We start from the raw sequence: 23,219 nt of genomic DNA on the forward strand, positions 1-23,219 counted from the left end.
TTCAAAAATGAAGAAGCATTAACTAACTAACAAAATATTTCATCTTAATAATAAAAATTCATTATGAAATAATTGAAAAATATAATTTATTGCTTTATAAAAATATAATTGATTATTTTAAACAAGAATGAACAGTTGATATTACATCAATAAACCTGTATCAGCTATCATTAATAGAAGGCATTGACAAGTGTAATGTAGCCGATTATTTGGCATAAATTTTCACAATCCTAGAGCATCCATTACTTAAAAATTGAAAGTGTCGACGACGGTGAAAATTCATAAGTAAAATTGGACTGGAAAATGTATGCCTCTTGGCAGTCGGTTATGAGGATGGGACCTGGAACTATCCACAGCAGATAATCGGGCCCGGCTCTACCCCTCTGTTCCGAGACACCATTTTCCTGGCTCAGTGAGTTGCTAATATTATAAATGTATTAATATATATTATTCATCTTTTTTATTGAAGGCAAATCTTGTAATTATTCTATTGTTTGTTTAAAAAGTTTTCTTAATATTATTTTATTTAATTTTCCAGTTTCATTTTTCAATTTAATTACATCGATTATTTAGTTCTCCAAAATATAATCTGTTTCATTTATTCTTTTAAAATATAGTTCCTTTTTCATGAGTTATATAGTTAGATCAATTTAACCAATTTTATTTTATTGTTTTTCTCCTATCTTTTTCCACTACCATTATAACGTGGACCTCACTATTGATTATTATTATAGTTGATACGGAGCAGCTCTGTCAGTACCTGTTGTAAGGAAATGCAGCTGAACTGGTATGTGATATAACCGTCATCTCGTCAAGAATTTAACATTGGACTATATGAAATGATAAAAGCTGATAAAGAATTCATTGAAATAATCAATAAATTCTAAAATTTATAATTTCCGTCTCATATTTTAACGCTTCATGAAAAGTAATCAAAATTAGTTCGATATTTCAGTTGCTTACATGTAGCAGCTGATCTAGAACAGCTGTTTCAAATTGAAAGTTTACAAACTACAAAATGAAGGTCTTTTGAAGGTAGCCGAGGCATGATATTGAAATTTGTGTCTCTCTGCCATATTCTACATTACATTACATTATTTCGGTTGTCAAGGGGAAAGCAATAGTCTGGTTCACCCTGATTTGACCGAGTCTACGGTTAATGAAGGCCGTGGAAGGTTGTGAGCAGCTAATCTCCTTCTCTTGACCTCTTCTCATCCTTTCATTCCTATCCACTTATTTTAGAAACTACCAATTCCATCATGGATCAAAGAAAACTTCTAAATACAATGTACAAAAATCCATTTGGAAGACCATGGATGATCAACAACAGTGCTGCAGCCCCTGCTGGAGGATCTTCCGGAACCAAAGGAATAATTGCAGGTAAGCGTCATGGAATTGATAAGAGAGCTTTTATCATGACATTGTCAGTGACAGTGATAAAATGTCGGCTTTTCATAATTTTATAATTTTGCCAGAACCGTTGACTAAGTTATTGATTAGTAAATTAGTTCTTAGTTGAATTTATTTTGCTTTTTATTTAGCTGATTTCTGTCAATGAATTTTGGAGGGAAACCTCTCAAATCAAATTTCATAGATGAATTGACATTTTTTTCATCGAATATTGTAAAATTGACAATAAATTGTCGTTAACTTGCCATTATTTTTACCCTCCACATTTTTTAACTTACTGCCGGTAATTGAAAAAATTGCGAGGTTTTTTATTCTTCACAACAATTTATGCTAGGTTGGGTAGGGTGTAATTTTTCTTAAACAAATTTTTACTTTTGTTTGTGAGGATAAAATCCATCAATATTCTTAAATTAGGATTTCATAATATACTAATTTGGAATCCAAATTCTCATGAACCCATTATTATCTCATGAATGTCCCTTGTACCTATCATAGATATTCAAGATGCAATGTAACTCAGGCAGAAAATTGTAACATACGGTAACGGAATTGAAAAACTCAATTCAATCTATTGAAACTGTATATTTATTTATTGAAAGTCAATACATCATTGGAACATAATCCAAACACGAATAACGGAAGTTCAGAATCTTTTTTGAAAGAAGAGTGCTTAGAAACTATAGTGAGGTCCACGTTATACTGGCAGAGGAGAAAGATAGGAGAACAGTGTTGCCTTGTCACTGTCTTCTATAGAGGATAGCCGATACCAGTATATTTGATGTAATATTGACTGTTCATTCTTGTTTAAAATAATCAATTATATTTTATTCGTCAAGAAAAAATATTCTCCAATGATCAAATAATGAATTTTTATAATTGATATTAAATATTTTATCAATTTATTATATTTCTCCATTGTTCAAAAACAGATCGTTTTTTATAATTGTGATTGGATATTCTGTTAATTAATTTCATTTCGACATTGTTGTAAAACAACCTGGCAACGTTGGGCAGCTAGAAAAGAATCTGCTATCTGCTTTGTCGCATGATGGACAAGGATAGCAACACCAATGTTAATTAAATACTGCTATTAGGCTATAACATAGACCTTACTGTAGAGAAAGTTTCAACCAAATTAATATTATTTCAACATCTCGGCTGTCTCTAGTCAACCCTAGTTAAAAATAATAAATTCTCAGCAAATACTTGATAACATACCTAATTTATTAAATTATAGCTTTTAAATTAATTATTTAATTACTAGCCTATTTAATTATTACCTTATTAAAGATGCTATATTCAATCAATCTTTTCTTCAATCAATAATCTCATAGATTTTTCTAGCCAATTAATCAAAAACCATGTAAGCTATAATTAAACTTGTCTTGACCTCTTCTAATTTGACATGTGTAGAATATATAATATACATCTGTGGCATATTATAGGCGTAGCGAAATCTTTCTAGTGATATTCTAAAGGAACTTAAAGAGTCTAAAAGATGACTTTTAGGTCTACCTTGTTAGTTTTCCGTTCTTAATTTCATTATAATTGAAATAAATTAACCATAATTGATAATCAAAAGTATTACTATATTCAAATAGATGAATGGCATTTTGCTTGTAGTGTTACACCCTCGACTGAAACCCAGTTGAGAAATAGATAAGATGTCATGCTCATGAATAAAGGTGAAGGACAGTTATAATCTTTAGAAAAGCCTTGACACTAGAAAGTTATCTCTGGCTTTTTTTACGAGTTTTTCGAAACGATTGTTCGATGTATTAGAAATGTATTATTTATTATTATAGTTCATGTAAATACTACAGAACTAGTACAGCCTGAAAATAATTATATTTTTATAATATTAATGATACTCAATTATTGTGTAATATTGATTATTATCTGTTCAATAATTATGATCTTATTAGTATACTGCAAACATCTGAAATTCAATTTGCTTTTCAAGTCAAGATTATCTTGCATAAAACGTATGCAAAGAAATGAATTGCCAAATCAGGAGATACATTCACGGGAATTTCATCAGTCTCTTATTAATATTTTCATGAAGCTTAATTTTGTTTCATTGGGAATCCATCACAGATTAAGATGTTTTTTCCAAATTCATACGATTTTTGCAAATCTATCACATATTATTTAAATATTGTAGTTTTATTCAAATTTTTATTTACCTGTCATGTATATAAGTGAGATAATAAACAGGAGAAATACAATTTTTCGAATCATTTATATTCCAATGATGAAAATTGTTTTCAAAAGCCATGAAATGATTTTGTCAAATTTACGATTTTTTACTAGTCAGCAGTAACTGTGGGCTTTACTCATCATTTTATTCTGATATTTATTAAATAAATTTACTTATTGAATTATATTAGTATACATGTTATGTTATGAAAATGCATAATTTTATGAATATAAAGAAAAAGAAAAATCTCAGTACCCTTTTAGAAATAATTCTAAAAGGGTACTGAGATTTCTATTTTTCTTTATATATATATATATATATATATTACAAGTATATATATATCACATATATATATATATTACAAGTAGCCCTATACAGAAAAGAGATGCATAATTTTATGTTTTATCTCATATCTGGTCAGGCATTGATGGTTTCCATGCAGTAGAAAATCTAAATTAAATGAAGTATATTAAATTTATGATTTATAAACGATGAGTATACTCAATTAAGTATTTTGTACTGTATATACAATTTTTTAAGATTCTATAACATTCACGTTTTAGGTGGCATCACGGGCGGTATTGAAATCTGCATCACATATCCGACTGAATTTGTTAAAACTCAACTACAGCTTGATGAAAAATCCTCAGCTGGAGGTACCAAACAATACACAGGAATCGGAGACTGTGTAAAAAAGACTGTGAAAACTAATGGATTTTTCGGCTTGTACCGTGGTCTAAGCGTACTGCTGTATGGATCGATTCCCAAATCTGCCGTCAGGTAAATATTGGTATTTTAGACTCAAATTTATTTGTCTCATCATCTCAAATTTCTGAACTCCATTTCGGATTAGAGTTTCTTTGCCAAAGAATCTTTCCATGTGTGGAAAAGTATTCGTTGTAAACGTCAGATGACGTTATACATCAGTATAAACGTTTCTTTGAAAGTTTTAACGAACATATCAACTATAATACAGTTAAATCTATGTTAAAAATATGCGCGTCTCATATATGCACGTTAATATTGGAATTATAGTAATGTTTCAATTCTTTCCTCCATTGAGCAAATCGATATCTTGACATGCAGTACAAATAATACTGTATTTTTATTTTTGCTTACTCCTGTATTCAAACAGTTATTGAAATGATCAATACTAGCTCGTACAATATATCTATCAATTTGTTGATATTCATTACTATCGATAGTCATTCGATAAGCATGGATATTTAGCAAGACGATGGGATCACTCGTCTCAACAATTACATGCCATGTCTTTGTCTATGTAAATGTGTGAACTCATAAAGTTATTTATCAGTGTGCTATATTTCATAATGAGTTGATCACAATCTAAATTATATTCTTCATAACTAGATGATATACAAGATTATTCCTTCATTGAATTAAATATATATAACTTGTACTCTTGTTTTATATTTCAAGCAACCACTGTAGGTATATTTTAATAGTTATTAAATTCATCAATATTACGACAGTGCCATGTATATAGATAAATATATCCACTTCCTTGGCAAGGGTTACTCGTATTTACATAACAATTAAAAACTTAAGTACGCTGTTTTCAACTTTATTTTTTGTGACAACATTTTTCGACTATTACTTTGAATAATGCTTATTTTGTTCACTCACTTGAAAATTACATAAGTCAAAACATGTTTTGAGAATTAAAATAAAGTTGAAAACAGGGTACTTTGATTTCTAATTTTTATATAAATGCATATTTTAATAACGAGATGATAAACGACAAAATGTAGTCTTATTCGTCAAAAATTGATTGCATCTACAGTGAGTAAACTATTCTAAACAGCATTGCCATTTAAACTCAACGATCTCTGGCCGATAAGACACCCAGAATTTCCTCCGATTGGCTGAGAATCAGCTGTTTGTGAGTATTAACTAATCGGAGGAGTCATGTCGACGAGAAATCGGTGAGTGAGAAAATTTGCTTACTGGTGTTTGATAGATGTTTGACAGTAAATCAAGCTATTAATGATTGGCACAATAGTGTTGAACTATTATTGTTCAAAGGAGACGTGTCAAATATATCAAAGTATACACAACTATTGTCAATATTGACAAGTAGCTCCACGCAATCTGAGTAGGAGTGGTTCAGTCATTTAATACAACCTCTGTGCTCAACGTTATCTATATTCAAAGTTTGTTAGCAACTAGTAAAATCTGCCTCAAAGTTAACAAGAATCCTTTTCAAGTAGTAGGCAGAAAGAAAGCTACAATTTCGTGGCATTATCTTCTCAGATAATAGATATACTAGATAACTAATATTTTAGAAAATAACTAGTACCCTTGTAATATTATTTTAATTATATACGACTAGTCTTTTTGAGTGCAAGTATATCTGACATTCTTCGTTTGTGTTTAAAGAAGATATTAAGATTTAGAGAACATATACTAGCACTGAGAACCTGGAATAGTACCACATAAAAACAGCATTCACTGAACATCACCTGAATTTAAACCATAACTGCACAAACAGAGAACATATTATTTTGTCAATATTAGATTTTGGACTTGATAGTGATAAATTAAACACAGAATTCCAGATATATTTGCACTCAAAATTGAGTAAACATATTATGCTAAACATTACCCATGTTGAAAATCATAATCCAATATTTCAATGAATTTCAAAACTAAAAATTGTGAAATAAGCCAAATGATAAAATCTTTTAATACTTATCAAATGCACATCGTAAGTTTAGAATGGGCCAGCTGCTAAAAATGTTAATATTTGTTATTACAAAATAATTCTTCATTTTTTGATAAAAAGAAGAGCACTACTTGAGAATGACATAAATGTCGAAACCAGTCGTATATAATTTAAAAAATGTTACAAGGGTAGTATTATCCAAGCAAATCTTAGTTTGCAGCACGGAACATTATGTCCAATGCTATTCTAGAACAGTGGTCGCCAAACTGATGAGCCTGTGAGCTAGAATAGCATTTATAAATCTTCTAGTGAGCTACCAATAAATATTAGAATAAAGAAAGTTTATTTTATTGCCTATAAAGATACATTTCTAGTGTTGAAATCTACTTAATCTCATAGCAAAAAGTATAACAAAAGTTGAAATGTACATTTCAATGAGAGCATAGGAACTCTTTTTGGCGTTCAAGTATTTTCTTGATGTTTGGAGTGTACGTTGTAGCCGCCCTTCTGATGCAGTTGTCCAAAAAATGTTCCTATATCGATTTTTTATGAATTTTATACTTGAAAAAGATGATTCACACAAGTAGGTAGAGCTGAGCATAGCTTTCAACCTCAATGCAACTTTAATAATAATTGGATATTTTTCTTTGGGGATTTGAGGCCAAATATTTCCAGTTGTAGAAAGTGATCTGAGAGACAAGATCATTTTAAAAATCCACAAATTCCATTTCAACTGAAGCCTGATCTCCATCAAAAGTTTTTACAACAAAAGCTGCAATACTTCTGTATCGATCTCTACAAAAGGAGAGTTGACGAATTGTACCATATTCGATATGCTTTTAAATTTGAAATCGTTGATCAAACTGTTATCTCAACTCTGAACTGTAATTATTGGTTATTGCTGAGGTGCTGTGAAGGATTTTTCTCGTCATTGATTTTCTTCAGACTGGAAAAGTGTTTATATTCAAACTGGACGACATTCTTTTCCCACATCTCAAGCTCCTTGGAAATAGTATATTTTGCACCTAGGGCCGAAAATGAGATATTTCCGGCTCGAAATCGGTTTTTAATCGGTTTTTGAAATCGGAAAAGATTGAGAGCCGGAAATACATTTTTGCCCATGGTGCGAACGCTATTTTTCGCCACACCAAAATAAAACTTCCCAATATATAAGAAATTAAAAAATAAATAAAAATCAAACAGCCTATTTTGATAGTTTGAATCTTGGTTATGACAACTTTCACTGTCAATTAATTTGAATATTACTAATTAATAATTTACAATAGTGACAATATTTTTATACTATTAATATTTCGAATAATTGTTTGAATTTTTATAGCTCACGCTTTGCGCCTGGTGCAATATCTCATGGATAGATGGATGAATAGAATTTTCATTACTATTTTGAAATAATGTGATTAAAAAATTAATATAATTGCATATTTCACAGTTTTGTCTCAAAATATATCTAAAAAAATTTATTGAAATTTAAATTACGGTAACTAATATAAAAAATAGCTAATAAAAGTCGAAATTCATCGACAAAAAAAAATGTCACTGACCGAGGTTCGAACCTAGATCATGTTTGTAATTCACTGAGCTTTGAGTTCTGATGTATTACGCCTTTACGCTCTCGGCCATTGCATATTTTTGATCGAAGAGGCCTGTAAGTCAGGTAACGTATGTAGGCTACTATAATATAGTGTAGCCTATAGCGGCAAACTTGAAGCCGGTTTGCCGGCATTTTCACAACAAAATATTGCTCTGAAAATAGTTAAATCATAGAGAAAACATTCGAAGATTCAATCTTGAGTGGACCTAATGTTTTATCTATATGGTTTGATATTGAGAAAAATTATCTAAAAGTTTTAATGATGAATTACGGAAAAATTACTAGGAATTTTTCAGTCAAGGCTGAGTTTCACCAGTAGGCTTACCTTAAACTTTAGATCTCTGCTGTATTTTCCTATTATTATTGTTGATTGTATTGCATTAAGAAGTGGAATTCGATAATAAAAAAGAAACAATTATTACTCTACCTCACTTTTAAATATTGATACAATTATTGTACTTTGATTTCAAATTCGATTCTTCATTTTTAAAGACTTGCGATACTTACCTTTCTGACAATGGACAATGCAGCCAACATTATATTGTTGAGGCTATGGAGATATCATCGTATTCTATTGTTTGATATCAAAAACACAATAATAAATATTAAATTATGAAACAGTAATTCATAAAATATATTATAGACATGATACCGCGATTCACGATACATAATTATATAGATTATTACAGTCGTTATGAGATTATCTCTATGATTTTTGTGAGATCGGACACGATCAGCTGTTATTCAAGGTCATTTTACAGCCCTAGGGCCGTAAAGTTTTACTGGCCTGGTCGGAAAACAATCACTTTCGGCCTCCATATGACGCACGTAAACCAGCTCATTACATCCAAGTGTGGCGAAAACGATTTTACAGTTCAAATCATTCCACCGATGTCCTTATCTTTCCCTTGAAGCTGCAAATTCAAATAATTTAACTTCATATATTTGAGAAATACAAAACTTTGTAGTCATGTTTCTCAATGCATGGTTGACAACCCAAGCATTTGTGAGCTACCAAAAACTACCCCACGAGCTACCGGTAGCTCGCGATCGACTGTTTGGCGACCACTGTTCTAGAATAACAATGGGAGCACACTGTTGCCGTTTGTATTCTGATTCTATCAAAAGGTCTATGCTCTCTTTAACACAATTAGCTCACAGGCTCTCTGGATTCTGTGAATTCTGGCAGCACTGTACTCCATAAAGTCCGGTCCAGACGCTCAAGTATAGCTTCGGTCTTTTGCTCAAGCAAAAGTCGGAGCATGTAAGTCGTTGCGTCTGGACGGTAAAACGGATGGGTCTTCAAGCTCAAGTCGTCAAACTTAACATAACTTTGTATCGGCCGGCAATCTTTCTCCATCAAACCGTCCGTCTTTTGTCTATCCACCAAAACCTAAATCGCGTAAAAATGAAGATACAATTGTGATTTCAGATTCGGATTCAGCGCCCTCAAATTAATATAATGCCTCACGAGTACTTGAAAATAAGCAAGTTTCTTTCATCGATTGTATATAACGCCATTTCACCCTTTTTTCTTTCTTGATTCTGATGATACTCTCAGAATTTGATGTTGATATTATGATTTACTATCATGATATATTAAGATGTACTATATTGTTGATAAGAATACTATCTACAAAATTTCAATCCATTTACAATCACTGTGTCTCGAGATAAGACATGTAAACAAAGTCATTTAGCGATTAACAGTAATATTTTTGTCATTATGTTGTTGAATATAGCATTATACAGTTGAATCAGCGAAAAAGTACGATATAATTATTACTCATCTACCGGATATATGTCAACCGTATACAATTCAGATTCAATTAACCATATCACAATTCATATTGAAGTGACACATAACCTCTAGACTTTAGACTGTTATAAAAATAATACTATATACTATACTATATACTATATCCTATACTTTGGACTGTTGTAAAAATTAGAATTGGAACCGTTCTGGATAAAAATTAGAATTGGAACCGTTTTGGGCGTAAGTTAGCCTGTGGTACTTTTCTGTATGTTGTATGATTCTGAATGATTGAATAAATAAATAAACATGTCAAGAACTGAACTTGTGAGCACAAAAATAGGAAAACGGACGACATAAGACGGATGCGTGTGGACGCAATTTTACATCAGTCTTTTGCTTGAACCAAACGATCCGTCTTTTGCTTGAGCGTCTGGACCCGGCTTAAGATCAATGCTGCAATCCAAGGCTTGCACTGACTAAAGGTATTTCCTATAATATTGAATATTCATGTAGAATTCTTCATCAGATAATACTAATAATTTTTATATGATTGACAGGTTTGGCGCTTTTGAATCGTTCAAAAACCAAGCGGTCGATGAGAAAGGAAACCTTTCTCCGCAAATGAGAGTGCTTTGTGGTCTTGGAGCCGGTGTGTGTGAGGCCATTTTCGCCGTCACCCCCATGGAGACTGTCAAGGTCAAGTTCATCAACGATACCCGCTCGGCTAATCCCCGCTTCAAGGGCTTCTTCCATGGAGTCAGCTGTATCGTTAAGGAGCAAGGTTTGTTTTCTATATAACCTCAAATATTAAAATTGAAATTTCTTGAAAAAACAATACAATTTGGAAATCAAGTTTTTTTGTTATGAAATTGTTAGCCACATTAACACTATTGAAAGTTAGAAAATATAAAAATTCGAGTTTTAAATAATTTTAATATATAATGTTCTCCGATATTATAGTTGGCCAAACGAAAATGGGTCCCTCAAGGTCAAAGCTTGCTCTTGACACCACCACCCGTCTCTACCAACACTGTTGCCACTTTGTACTAAGGGTGGCTAGTAAGAGAGAAAGTGAATGTGTGTGTGAAAGAGGGTGTGATAGTAAAGTATTGTTATTGTGGGGAGTATTGTTTGTCTTCTCTGTCCAAAGCCTGGATGAAGTGTGATGGGAATCAAATGAGAATTCATGCGAATTGAAAAATGCAGAGTGAAGTGGGCATTACAAGAATATTGACTAAAATAAATAAAATTACATCACTCCACTTCCAATTGATTATTATAAGTCTTCAAGTAACCTTTATGAAGTAATAGCTTAGTTTATAAATAGTTGCATTTATGAAGAAAAATCTAATCATCATTATAAAATTGAATTTCTTGATGTCATGACTCAAGAAAGAGTTATACATTATACATAACAATATTCTTTTCTTCATTTCATGATGTTGAAGAATATAGCGGATGATGGGAGGAGGTAACGGGGGATGTTATTGTTCTAACTTCAAAGAATGACACAATAGAACTTTTGAACCTGACGTGCTCAAAAGAATTTGTGACAGGTAGTGACGGAAAAGAGGAAGAGGGAAGGTATGAGAAGGAAAGAGCGATGTTCAGGGTGTAGAAATATAGTCAATGCATATGGACTGGTCGAGTGAGGGGTGGCCACCAGTGGCAACATTGCAGTGGCCTTGAGAGACCCATTTTCGCTTGGTCAACTATAGTTGTTCGTTTTTAATATTGTACTTGGAATATATTCTTTTTTGACACAAATATAATCTTTGTTTACATCTCATGTGCACATATAGGATCAGATTTTATATTTGAACTATACCATTGAACATACATAAGCGATAAGTTCTAGTGTGTTTGTCTTTTTGGTCTCAAAATTTTACAGTTTTTTTAAATTTTGGACATTTTAAATTAGAATTGGAACCGTTTTTGGGTTAAGCCTGTGGTACTTTTCTATAAGTTGTGTTATGTTAGATGATTGAATAAAAAATAAATGTCTGCGATCTCACACCATGCTTATCTTGAAAGATTTGAGTTCAACTGCTCTAAAAATCAGTCATGTGTACTAAAATATTTTCCGAGGCTTTGATAACAAAACTGTAGGCCTATTTACGCAAAAGTCTAGGACTTTCATACCTAGATTATGTTAGTAAAGAAGCATTTGCAAACTATTTAATCAAAATGTCTTTTTTCTTCATACATGTCACATTATTTGATAGATTAGCATTTCTAACTAATTCCTTAAAATGAAAACTGAAACTCAAAAAATAATGTTTTTATTCATTCATTAACCAGATTACGTACAAGTAACTTGATAGGAAAACGTTGCAAAATATGATCTACAAATTCATAATCATTTTCTGTAAGACATAAATTTCATTTTATTATTATTTTTTTATATCTGTGGAGTTTTTCAAGTGGTATATTTGCACCTGAGATTGATTTATTGACAAAACAATAATTTTAAATACAAAGGTCCTGTCTAGTACAACCTTGGCATTCAAAGAATGTCAGACAATACGTTAACATGTGTTTCAGAAAAGAAAGTTACCTCCTATTCAAATATGGGTCTTGTAGCTGTATATATTCATATATATCTAATAGCTTGTAACTATTCTTGTTGCAGTCGTGTCAATATTTGAGTTTTAATTCATTACATATCCAATCATACAAGTAGTCGAAGTAGGAGCATCAAATGACAAATCTCTTGCGTCATGGTTAATGTGTTATTTCCTTGATAATGAATAAAACCATATAGAAAAGATCCCATGGTATAGGTCCTTAATATTCAAAATTTCTTGTTAAGCCAATTTCTATCGACTACTGTCTATTATTACTGTTGTGGCCGTGTGAGAGTGTAAGAACGGCTCAGTATGAGAGACTACCAGCTTCAATAAAAAGAACTACTAGGACTTTCAGCTTGAGCATAGAGAAAAGATAGTATATGTAGATATCCCATGGTAAAGGTCGTTTATGTTCAAAATTTCAAGCCGATTTCTTATCAATTCAAGCCAATTTTTGTCTATTATTACTGATTTGTTGGGGTGAGAGTGTAAGAACGGCTCAGTATTGATTGATTGAGTACTTTATTTATGTAGATTACAATATATACTGGCTTTTACACTTATATACAATAGCTGACATTACAGCAAAATTATAGATGAATTTACATAATATAGACTAATAAAATAATTATTGAACTGTATATGGTATGAAAAAGCAATTTGTAACATAATAACTATAGATAATTATATTGTTATGCATCTACATAAATTGGCACACATATCAATGTCCATTCTTCGGAAAGAATATTAAAAATATCCTTCCCACTAACTCTCTACCAAAACAGTATGAGAGACTACCAGCGTCACATAGCTTCACCAAAAATAACTACTAGGAGGACTATCGGCTTGAATTAACAGTGAAAATCGGAACATAAACGCCCTATACCATGAGATATCTCCTTGTGCTATTTTTCTCTGATAAACCTAACTAAATTTTCAACCACTATACATTTGAATAATTAAAATTAAATAATAAATTATTTATTGTACATATTTCAGAAAGCCAAAAATTGGCACATAGAACCTTATGAAACTGAGCCGACGATTTACCCTTAAATCTAATCATAAATGCCCTTTCAATTCATTATCAGTAACGCCTAGTGCAAAGAAATTAGACCATGATGAGAGCAACTTTCCATTTCTGCGGAGGCGCACTAACTATTTCCTTCATGTCCCGACAATATGTCGGCCATTTTTATTTATTATATTTTTAATACAGATTTGATTTTTAATTGTAATGGTAGCCTAATGATCTAGTGCTAGCCCCCGGGCTGGAGAACTCGATCATATACTTTACTCTTTGTTTCTAGAAGTTATCTATTCATCTACATCTACTCTGATTAAATTTTCATTTGTTTCCATTATAATGAAGTGCTAGTATGCAATGGGTCTTTCTAGACCTGGCAATACATTGTCATTTGTGATGAATCAATCAATCAATATACAGTTGTACTTATTTTTAAATGCGCAAATTGTAATTAATTTCTGAATAATTAAATTAGAGAAATGATAGCGTATGCTATATTTTCTCTAAGGTTGAACTTTATACTTCACTCCATGTGGGTAAATAAGACACGACACGACAGGTCAGGAAGCTCTGTGATCGGCTGATTAGGTTGAGGTATTAAGAATCAGCCAATCGGAGAGCTTCCTGCCGTGTCGTGTCGTTGTCGTTGGCAATACATTGTCATTTGTGATAAACAATCAATATACAGTTGTACTGATTTTACAGTCGTGATTGTACAGTAAAATTTTGTACTGATTTTTATTTGTACTGATTGTACAGTCGTGTCGTGTCGTTGAGTAATCGGTCAGTGCGATATCTTTTAAAGCTTAATATCAATTGTTCATTCTTGTTTAAGATGATCAATTATATTTTACTCGTCAAGTAAAACTATTTATCAATGATTGGATAATGAATTTTTATAATTGAGAATACTTTGTTATTATTAATTATATTTCTACATTGTTAGAAAACGATTTGGCAACGTCGCAGTGCTATAAAAGGATAGATTCATCTGCTTTGTCGAATGATAGACAAGGATAGCATCACCAATGTCCCGCAAGGGACTCCCCACCAACAAAAGCCATACGAATTTTCTTTTTACCAATGTTAATCAAATACTGCCCTTTAATATTCTTTCCTTTATGGACTGTTTATCACTTTCAAATACTTGAATTACGGTCTGAATGCTGTGTCCTAATTTAAGTTTTTGAAAGTGATTAAATACTGACATTATAACGTGGACATCACTATAGAAATAGCATCACAGTTTAGTATGATGGTAATGAATTATACCAGGCGCACACCGACGCGAATATATTGCGAAGTTTGTTGCGGTGCGAATTCAATTCGGAGAACTTGCCGTGCGGAAATTTAATATCATTGCGGTGTATGTGCTGGCGCAAACCAACGCGTTGCTAAATATTCGCTTGCGAATAATTCGCAACTTTTGCTACATGCATCATTTGTAGCGCTTTTTCGCGTTGCGAATTTTGTGGCGAGTTCTTGAACTACACTAGTTTCTTTCGTCTGCTTTGTAAACAATAACAGACATTGCACTACCACAAGTAGGAAAACAGCGAACACAGAACAATTGTTTGAGATTATTTATACCTATCCAATATTGTATGATCTTAGTCATGCAGATTATAAAAATATAAGGATGCTGTCTACCCCTCCTCAATTGTGGCACAAGAGTATGGTATTCTTCAAATTGAAGTCTATTTTTAGATGGCATGCACTCACATTTTTCAGGCCTTTCATCGTTTTCAGAGTCTGCCGCCACAGCAAGTAATAGTAGGGCTTATCATGATGAACTTCAGTAAATTGAGATGAAGTAGCCTACAGTAGTACCGTAAATTTTAGATGCTAAACTGTTTGGTTAGGACAACTCGAATATTCCCGCGCTCCACATTGCGATTATTTTGCTTCTCAGTGTGCGTGCCCCAGCGTTGCGAATATTTCGCAACGAAAACTTCGTTTGAAAACCGCAGGCTGAATTCTTGAAAATTCCGCAACGAATTTGTACGCATTGGTGTGCGCTTAGCCCGAAGGGGGGAGGATCTGATTGAAAGTTTTAGAAAACTGGAGGAAGAGTCAAAAAAAGCAGGTTTGGCAGTCAATGGAAGTAAGACTGTGTACATGAGGATGGCTAGAGACCAGAGAAGGATACCTGAAGAGCTCGCACTGGAAGGACATCGTTTTAAAACAGTAGAATGTTTTAAGTATCTTGGATCCCTGATCACAAACAAAAATGAAAATCAAATGGAAATCAAAGAGAGATTGAAAGCTGGAAATAGGGCATACTTCAGCCTACAGAAAATCCTTAGATCAAGGCTGTTAAGCTGGAGCAGTAAAATTGAAATTTATATGACAGTTCTGCGACCAGTGGTGATGTATGCTTGTGGAACATGGGTGTTGACAAGTTGTGATAAGATGCTGTTGAATCGATGGGAGAGAAATATCCTAAGAAGAATTTATGGGCCAGTGTTAGAGGCTGATAGGTGGCGACTCAGAAAAAATTATGAGCTCTATAATCTGTATGGGCAACCGAGCATTGTTACTGAAATTAGAAGAGCACGTATTCGTTGGTTGGGCCATGTGGAACGTATGCCGGAAACCCGTACAGAGCGTATGTCTCTGTATCAGCAACCAGGGGGACAAAGAAAGCGTGGCCGACCACGCAAGAGATGGTTGGACGACGTGGAGGCAGACCTTCAATCCTTGGGCGTGAGAAGGTGGAGGCAGCGAGCACAGGACAGAGATGCATGGAAAAGGCTTGTGGAGGAGGCCAAGGCTCTTCAAGGGCCGTAGAGTCAATGAGTAGTAGTAGTAGTAGTAGGTGTGCGCATACCTTTAGATAGTAATTATTGTGTTTGGCATGGTTTCAGGACTGAAGGGCGTCTACCAAGGGCTGACGGCGACGATTCTGAAGCAGGGCAGTAACCAGGCGATCCGGTTCTTCGTGATGGAGACTTGCAAGGACTACTACCGCGGAGGCGACCCCACCAAGCCAGTGCCCAAGCTGGTTGTGGGTGCGTTTGGAGCCGTGGCCGGAGCGGCTAGTGTGTTTGGCAACACGCCCATCGATGTTGTCAAAACCCGCATGCAGGGTCTCGAGGCAGCCAAGTACTCCAGTACCTACGATTGCTTCGTCAAGATCTGGAAGAACGAGGGACCAACTGCGTAAGTGCAAATCCTTATAATAATAATTTATTTGCCAAAAACAAAATTACATTATAAAACTTAGTATAATTTAAATTATACAATATAATTCGAATAATTTAAGTTTTTTGCAATAGAACAAAATAAATATTACTTGTTGGCACAGCCGGCAAGGAAAACCTGAGCGCCTGCTGCGAGTTCAAAAACTGAAAATTAACTATTACATTCGTGGAGACAAATAAAGAATAAAAAATATAATAAGAATTTCGGTTTTAAGACAGAGTACAATAATTGATGAATATTCTGTGATTTTACATAATTGTGGTTGTTATACATATATATTTGGTTATTAGAATTTATACTTTAGGTAATGAGAAGTAAATGTGCTGTTTAGTCCAGTGATTTATTTAGTTTAAAAGAGTTTTTGTGATTTTATTACTGATGAATTTGAAAGGAATTTCATTAGAAAGTAGATTATAGTAGTATATGAACTGGTGTCTACATACAGATAGTTTTATTAGATTGGCATTAAATGCATTTGTAGTTGGTGGACGGGTAAGGTAAGGCGTTCTTCTGGACTCAAGATGTTGAACATTTTTATTAAGGTACAAGATAGTTCTAACAACATACGTTTGTCTAAGTGTCGGTACATCAAGGTCAGCAAATAATTGTCTACTAGGGTATAGTCTTGGTTTACTTGAGGCTGCTCTAATCAAATGTTTTTGTAAAGTAAAAATTTTATTGAAGTGGGTGTCGTAAGTTTCACCCCATACCTCAATCGCATATTGAAATAGTGAATGAGCATAGGCATAATAGATTGATCTTATTATATTACGGTCTTTTAACTGGTTAATCTTGTAAAAATTGTATACTAGAAATTTGAGTTTAGATGATAGATAATTTAAATGTGCATCCCACTTCAAATGGTCATCCAACATCACACCAAGATATTTCATATTTTTAACTTTTCCAATTTTCTGACATGAACAGTTCAAGTCATTAACTTTATAAATCAGATCTAAAGTCCGGGTCCAGCTTTGTCTATCGGTGGAGGGCCACCAGACTTTAAAACTACCCGTTCTAAAACATACAACATTTTTGAAAATGTATCTTTCCATAAGCAACAGATGCTCTTTTGTGTATTTTCTCAAAAGCAACGTGTTGCATCTGAAAAGATACACAGGGAGCTTTTTAGAGTTACACAGCCTATCAGCTGACATTCGTTCAACATGCTCTTTCCATTGTTGGTGATACACGGCAACGTTATTTTAGCACAACACAGTTTACAGTCCGGGTCCAGTCACGGCTTATAATTGAACATTTTCTGTGGAAGCTTATCAGATGACATACGTTCAACATGCTCTTTACATTGTTGGTGATACGTTGCAACTCTTTCTTTCATTCATGAAGAATCTAGTGTTGGGAGCTTCCTCCACCAAGGGTCTAGGGTCTCTGAAGCCTGATTTTTACTTTCCTTGTCCTATTACCATAGGTAAGGAAAGTATTGCTTTCCAAAAAAAAATTGAGGTACCCAAATTTCAAGTTTTCTATACGTTTCAAGGTCCCCTGAGTCCAAAAACATGATTTTTGGGTATTGGTCTGTGTGTGTATGTGTGTATGTCTGTGAACACCATAACTCCATTCCTAATTGACCGATTGACTTGAAATTTTAAACTTAAGGTCCTAATACCATGAGGATCCGACAATAAGAAATTCAATAAAATTCATTTCAAGATGGCGGAAAAAATGGCGGATAGTTACTAAAAAACCATGTTTTTCACGGTTTTCTCGAAAACGGCTCTAACGATTTTCTTCAAATTGATATCATGGATAGCTATTTATAAGCCCTATCAACTGACATGAGTCTCATTTCTGGGAGAATTGCTGGAGCTCCGTAAAATTCTTGAGAAAAATGGCGGATGATTACTAAAAAACCATGTTTTTCACGGTTTTTTCGAAAATGGCGCTAACGATTTTCTTCAAATTTATACCATGGATAGCTATTTATAAGCCCTATCAACTGACATGAGTCTCATTTCTGGGAAAATTGCAGGAGCTCCGTAAAATTCTTGAGAAAAATGGCGGATGATTACTAATCCATCCATTTTTTCACGGTTTTCTCAAAAATGACTTGACCGATTTTTATCAAATTCATACCCTGTATAGTTGTTTATCAGCTCTATCAGCTGGCATGAGTCTCCTTCCTGAGAAACTAATGGGGGGTCCACCCCATCCCAGAGAAATGGACTCTGTAACCTCCTCGTGCAAGAGGTAGGTAGGTAGAGCAGTTTATAAAAAGAACACATAGTCGAGATTCTCATCTGTAGAACAGCTGTTTTGACGACTTTTAAAAAAATCATCGAATTTCACAATTTACACAAAGGAAAATATACTCTGAAAACAATTATATATACACATATACAGTAGTCTGATCGTAGTTTCAAATATGTTGCCGCCAATCGTCATTATGTTATTCCCTTAAATTATTCTCGTTAGAGAATGAGGCTTACAGTTCAATGTGCAAGGAAAGTTCTGTGAGTGTACCACACCAGATTTTTTTGCAAAGCCGTGAATATTACCCCGCGAACCATACCTTGCCGTTTCAAAGTCACTGAGGCAAAGCTACTGGACGCGTACTGTGTATCTGATTATTGTACGAGGGTCATTTTTATTTCAACCTTCGATTGGCCATAAATAAAATACAAATGTATATAAAAGATTATTTTTTCACTAGAAGCTACTTATACTTATGAATATTCATACTTAATAACTAGTTGCTTAACTGCAAGCTTGTGCCACATATTCTGACGACTCAAGTTTAAATTAATAGTAAACAGTGAACATATTCATTCACATATCACATATTTAATTCCAAGTTAATTTTTTTCATTTACAGGTTCTACAAGGGGACCGTTCCGAGATTGAGCAGAGTATGCCTTGATGTTGCCATAACTTTCATGATCTATGATTCATTCATGGAGCTCTTCAACAAGGTTTGGCCTTGAATGGTCCACAACCACAAGTTTTCGCACTTTATGGAGATTCTTTATTTTTAAGATTTATATTTTTCAAACAAAGGTTTCTATCAGGCTATTATATTTTATGAAGTAACATATCATGACACAAATTTTATGTACCGGCATCAAATTGACTGGATTTGTTGCGGATCATTCTATAGCATTCCAATTTGTGATTTTTTTATATTGTGGACATTTAGTTGAGTTCTTCTTAGACACTTTATTTGTTTGTATAAAATCTCATTTGATGCAATTATTGGAAAATCCAATTCCACATTCCATTTGATTTCTTTGAGAGAAACAATTTTCTACTCATCCAGGAAGTAGTATTAGCAATTCAATTAATTTGCTACCAAGTGAACAGGTTTTGTACTTAAATTTATAAAAATTCATCACTACTCTCAAATAATAAGGATTTGAGGGCTCATGTATGTATGTATAGATGATATATTTTGCTTCAATTCGAATTGTTGCAACTTTTGTAATCAAAAGAACTCTATTCATGATAATCTAATGCAGTATCATGAAGACTGAAGTTACCCGCTTAACGTCCAAATGACATATTTTTCATTTTAAAAATGAAACATTCATTTTCTTGAACTCGGTTATTAATTTTCCTCTAACGGGTAATCTAATTCTTGGGTAATTATATAGACAGATGCAGCAGGTATTTTTCACAAAACATCAAAAAAGTCTTCTCAGTCAACTGTCCAACACTTGAACCTCCAATGCAAAACGCAAACCCATCCTATCCAAACCTTCATGCGCGCAAAACCCTAACCAAACCTTTCTAATGTGTGGGGACACACAGTACCGCTGCCGCCTTCAAGAAATATTGGAGAATTTAGAGTTAAGATTTCTTGAAAAAAAAGACCCCACCCTGGCTGAAGCGTGGAAAACACAAGGTTTCGCTTTCTGGCTGCTGTTTCTGGTCCTCACTCTCCTGCCACAACGAAATAAAGTTTTTTTTTGGCAAAATTGCATACTTCCCAATACCATTTACACTAAGTAGAACTCTTGAAAATCTTGTGTCTTATCATTAAATCAACAACATCTTCTTCACTCATCCTTGCACTTTCTAAATATTTCAAACTACATCCGTCACATTTCATTTCCAACTGTTTTTATTTCACCAGTTTTGTGAATAAAATTGTATTTCAAACTGACTTTTTTGATTAAAATGAAAGATATGACTTCTTTTTCTCCAAAAAAGCAATCATGTTACACACAGTAGGTCTTTTCTGCTGTTATGATCTAAATATTCAAATTTATAATATTTTTTCTCATTTTGATCCAAGTAACCACATATAATTGACTAAACAGAATATTGATTACATGAGAAATCTTTCTTCGAAACAAACATAAACATAACCTTAATGAGTGAAAAAAATGTTATTTTACTATTTATAATAATATATTTAATATTCGGGATAAATATTGTTGATCCTAGTCAGACACAATACCATTAGATAATCAAATCCTAGAGTTTTATAAGGAAGAGAGTGAGTATTTTTTTTAAATACCTGCTTCGTCCGTTCTATATAATTATCAAATTTTGTTAACGAAATAAATGTAATTTCTTAGTTTTAGGGTTAGTTTTTGTCGAATGATATCTTTGAAAGATCAAAATCAATCAAATGCCATGTTGAGAGAATAATGGGCCAATTAGTCAAATTTGTTACTTATGCCGAGAGAAAAATCGCTTATGACGTTCTGTAGTTTATTCTTTGTTATTTTTCAATAATTTTTGTTATTTTTATTCCTAGACGCATTTCTTTTTTGCATAGTTAAATCTCCTGAAGTGTAAGTTCTCATTATTTCTTTCTTTCATGTTATCCATGCGTTGTGTTCATTCAAATACATCTCTACTGTTGATTATTATAAATAATTATAATGGCATTAGTAATGCCATCTGTTATCAAGTTTCAGTAACTTTGTTTTTCATTTTTTCAACACAATTAGTTTAAAGTCAATAGACATTCTGAAAATTTGATTCTTATTAATTTGCATTGCCATACACCATTCAAAATAATGTTTTTGCACCCAGTAACAGTGTGCAACCTCAAACTATAAATTAAAATTCTCATTTGTTCTATTATCTATTTATAAAATTGTTACACAGAAGTTTCCATATTAAGGATGTGCAAAGGGCTAAAAATAAAATTTTACTAGTGAAGTTTTTCGATTTGTATACTTTGAAGCTATCAAAATATAATAGTTTTCTCAGGAAAACAATTCTTTTCCCATCATTACTTTTTGAGATATTAAGTCTAAAGTTAAAAGTTTTGGGATTGATCAATTCAAATTCTGTAAGAGACACATTCATGAAATTTTGAGAATAAATTCCCCATGTATTGCTGATTGAATAAAACAAAAATTTCCTGAAAATAGCAATTCTAGATAAAGTTATTCCATTTTTAAAAAAATCACCAGAAATAACGTTTAGTTGAGTTATTTTTGTTCATTTTCATTTTATTCAATCAACAATACCATGAAGAATGATTTATACTCCACATTTCGTGAATTTATCTCCTACTGAATTTGAAATATGTCCCAAAAATTTAAACCTTAGACGCTAATATCTCAAAAAGTAATGATGATAAAAAACATTTTTCCTGAGAATTTTTTCTTAATTCGACAGTTTGATAATATACAAATCGAAAAACTTTGAAAATATCACCAGTAAAAAGTTTTTTCAGACTTTTGCTCAGCCTTGAAGATGACTGTATGTTCCTATATGCTTCATGATGAGTTATGTAACTTTATTCATCGACCATTCCAAACAGTACTGATTATGGACAAGATAATTGCCAGTATGTATTTTCAAAAACTTTGATACTATCTTTATATTTTATAGACAGCCAGAGTCTTTTTCAACGCCAAGTTGTATTAAATCGGTGGCATTGTCATTACTTCCAATTAATAGAATCTGACTTTATATTTTGAACTAAATGAAAAAATGGTTTTGATAACTTATAAATATAAGACTTTGGAAAAGGAAGGGTGATTGGTTACTGATATCGAGTTAGGTGCTTCTTTGTAATATAAGAGATGATTATAAAGTGTTTACAAATAAAAGATTGTCTATAAATCGTTGTTCTATTTTACATCCCCAATTCATTTCAATGGTTGAGAGCGTATCTGTTGTATGTTAACGCATATTTGCTGCAGCTTATAATTTTATAGCAGGGCAATTCAATCTCAAGAGAATAAAGACCCTTATCATAAATTTAATCATGATAAAGTATTTTCTTTGTAAAGAGTTAAATGTATTGACAATGTAACTGTAACGTGGTGAGTACCTAGCTTAGGTTATTTTATAATAATTATTCTAAAATTTTCTTTTACTATAAATATAATAAACCACTTTTCTCTTAGATTACATGATGCCTCTCTTAGATGTATAGGAATTTAATTTGATGATTTCCTATGTTGAAATTTATTAAATGGAACTAAATGAATGATGAAATAATTTTAATGTTTGGAATCAAAATATTGAACTATGGATAACATTTGAAATAAACTGTTACAAGTGATAAACAAACTATGCTAGTTTAAAACATCAAAGGTGGCAATCATATGATTCGCCACAGATGTATTAACAAATTCAGGCTGTTTTGATGAATGAAGTTGTTGAATTTTTTATGTCCTCTTGGATTTAAATGAACTGTCATATTGCTGACAATCTGACTACTGAATCATTCATTATTTCATGTATTTCAACCCTTTAAGTTAGGTATCAGTCATTATGCGCTTGTCAACTTGGAGGTTTTTGGCGCATTTGAGGTGAATTCTTT

General features: G+C 32.7%; 1 protein-coding gene across 1 annotated transcript; it reads left to right on the forward strand.

Moving 5' to 3' along the window:
- The first annotated feature begins 998 nt into the window (after positions 1–998).
- Positions 999–22,513, forward strand: LOC111043928 (putative tricarboxylate transport protein, mitochondrial). Its single transcript, XM_039442244.1, has 5 exons — positions 999–1,380; positions 4,174–4,390; positions 10,225–10,448; positions 16,132–16,426; positions 19,302–22,513. Exons 1-5 carry the CDS (start codon positions 1,260–1,262, stop codon positions 19,408–19,410), a joined length of 966 nt encoding a protein of 321 aa, XP_039298178.1. The 5' UTR covers positions 999–1,259; the 3' UTR covers positions 19,411–22,513.
- The last annotated feature ends 706 nt before the right edge of the window (positions 22,514–23,219 follow it).

This window comes from Nilaparvata lugens, chromosome X (genome assembly GCF_014356525.2).
Source record: "Nilaparvata lugens isolate BPH chromosome X, ASM1435652v1, whole genome shotgun sequence".
NCBI lineage: Eukaryota > Metazoa > Arthropoda > Insecta > Hemiptera > Delphacidae > Nilaparvata > Nilaparvata lugens.

Excerpts from the sequence above, each read along its gene's own strand:
- LOC111043928 (XM_039442244.1), top strand. The coding sequence starts at position 1,260 with ATGGATCAAAGAAAACTTCTAAATACAATGTACAAAAATCCATTTGGA. Across the intron at positions 1,381-4,173 it reads AACCAAAGGAATAATTGCAG|GTGGCATCACGGGCGGTATT; the intron begins GTAAGCGTCATG and ends TTCACGTTTTAG. Across the intron at positions 10,449-16,131 it reads CTGTATCGTTAAGGAGCAAG|GACTGAAGGGCGTCTACCAA; the intron begins GTTTGTTTTCTA and ends GCATGGTTTCAG.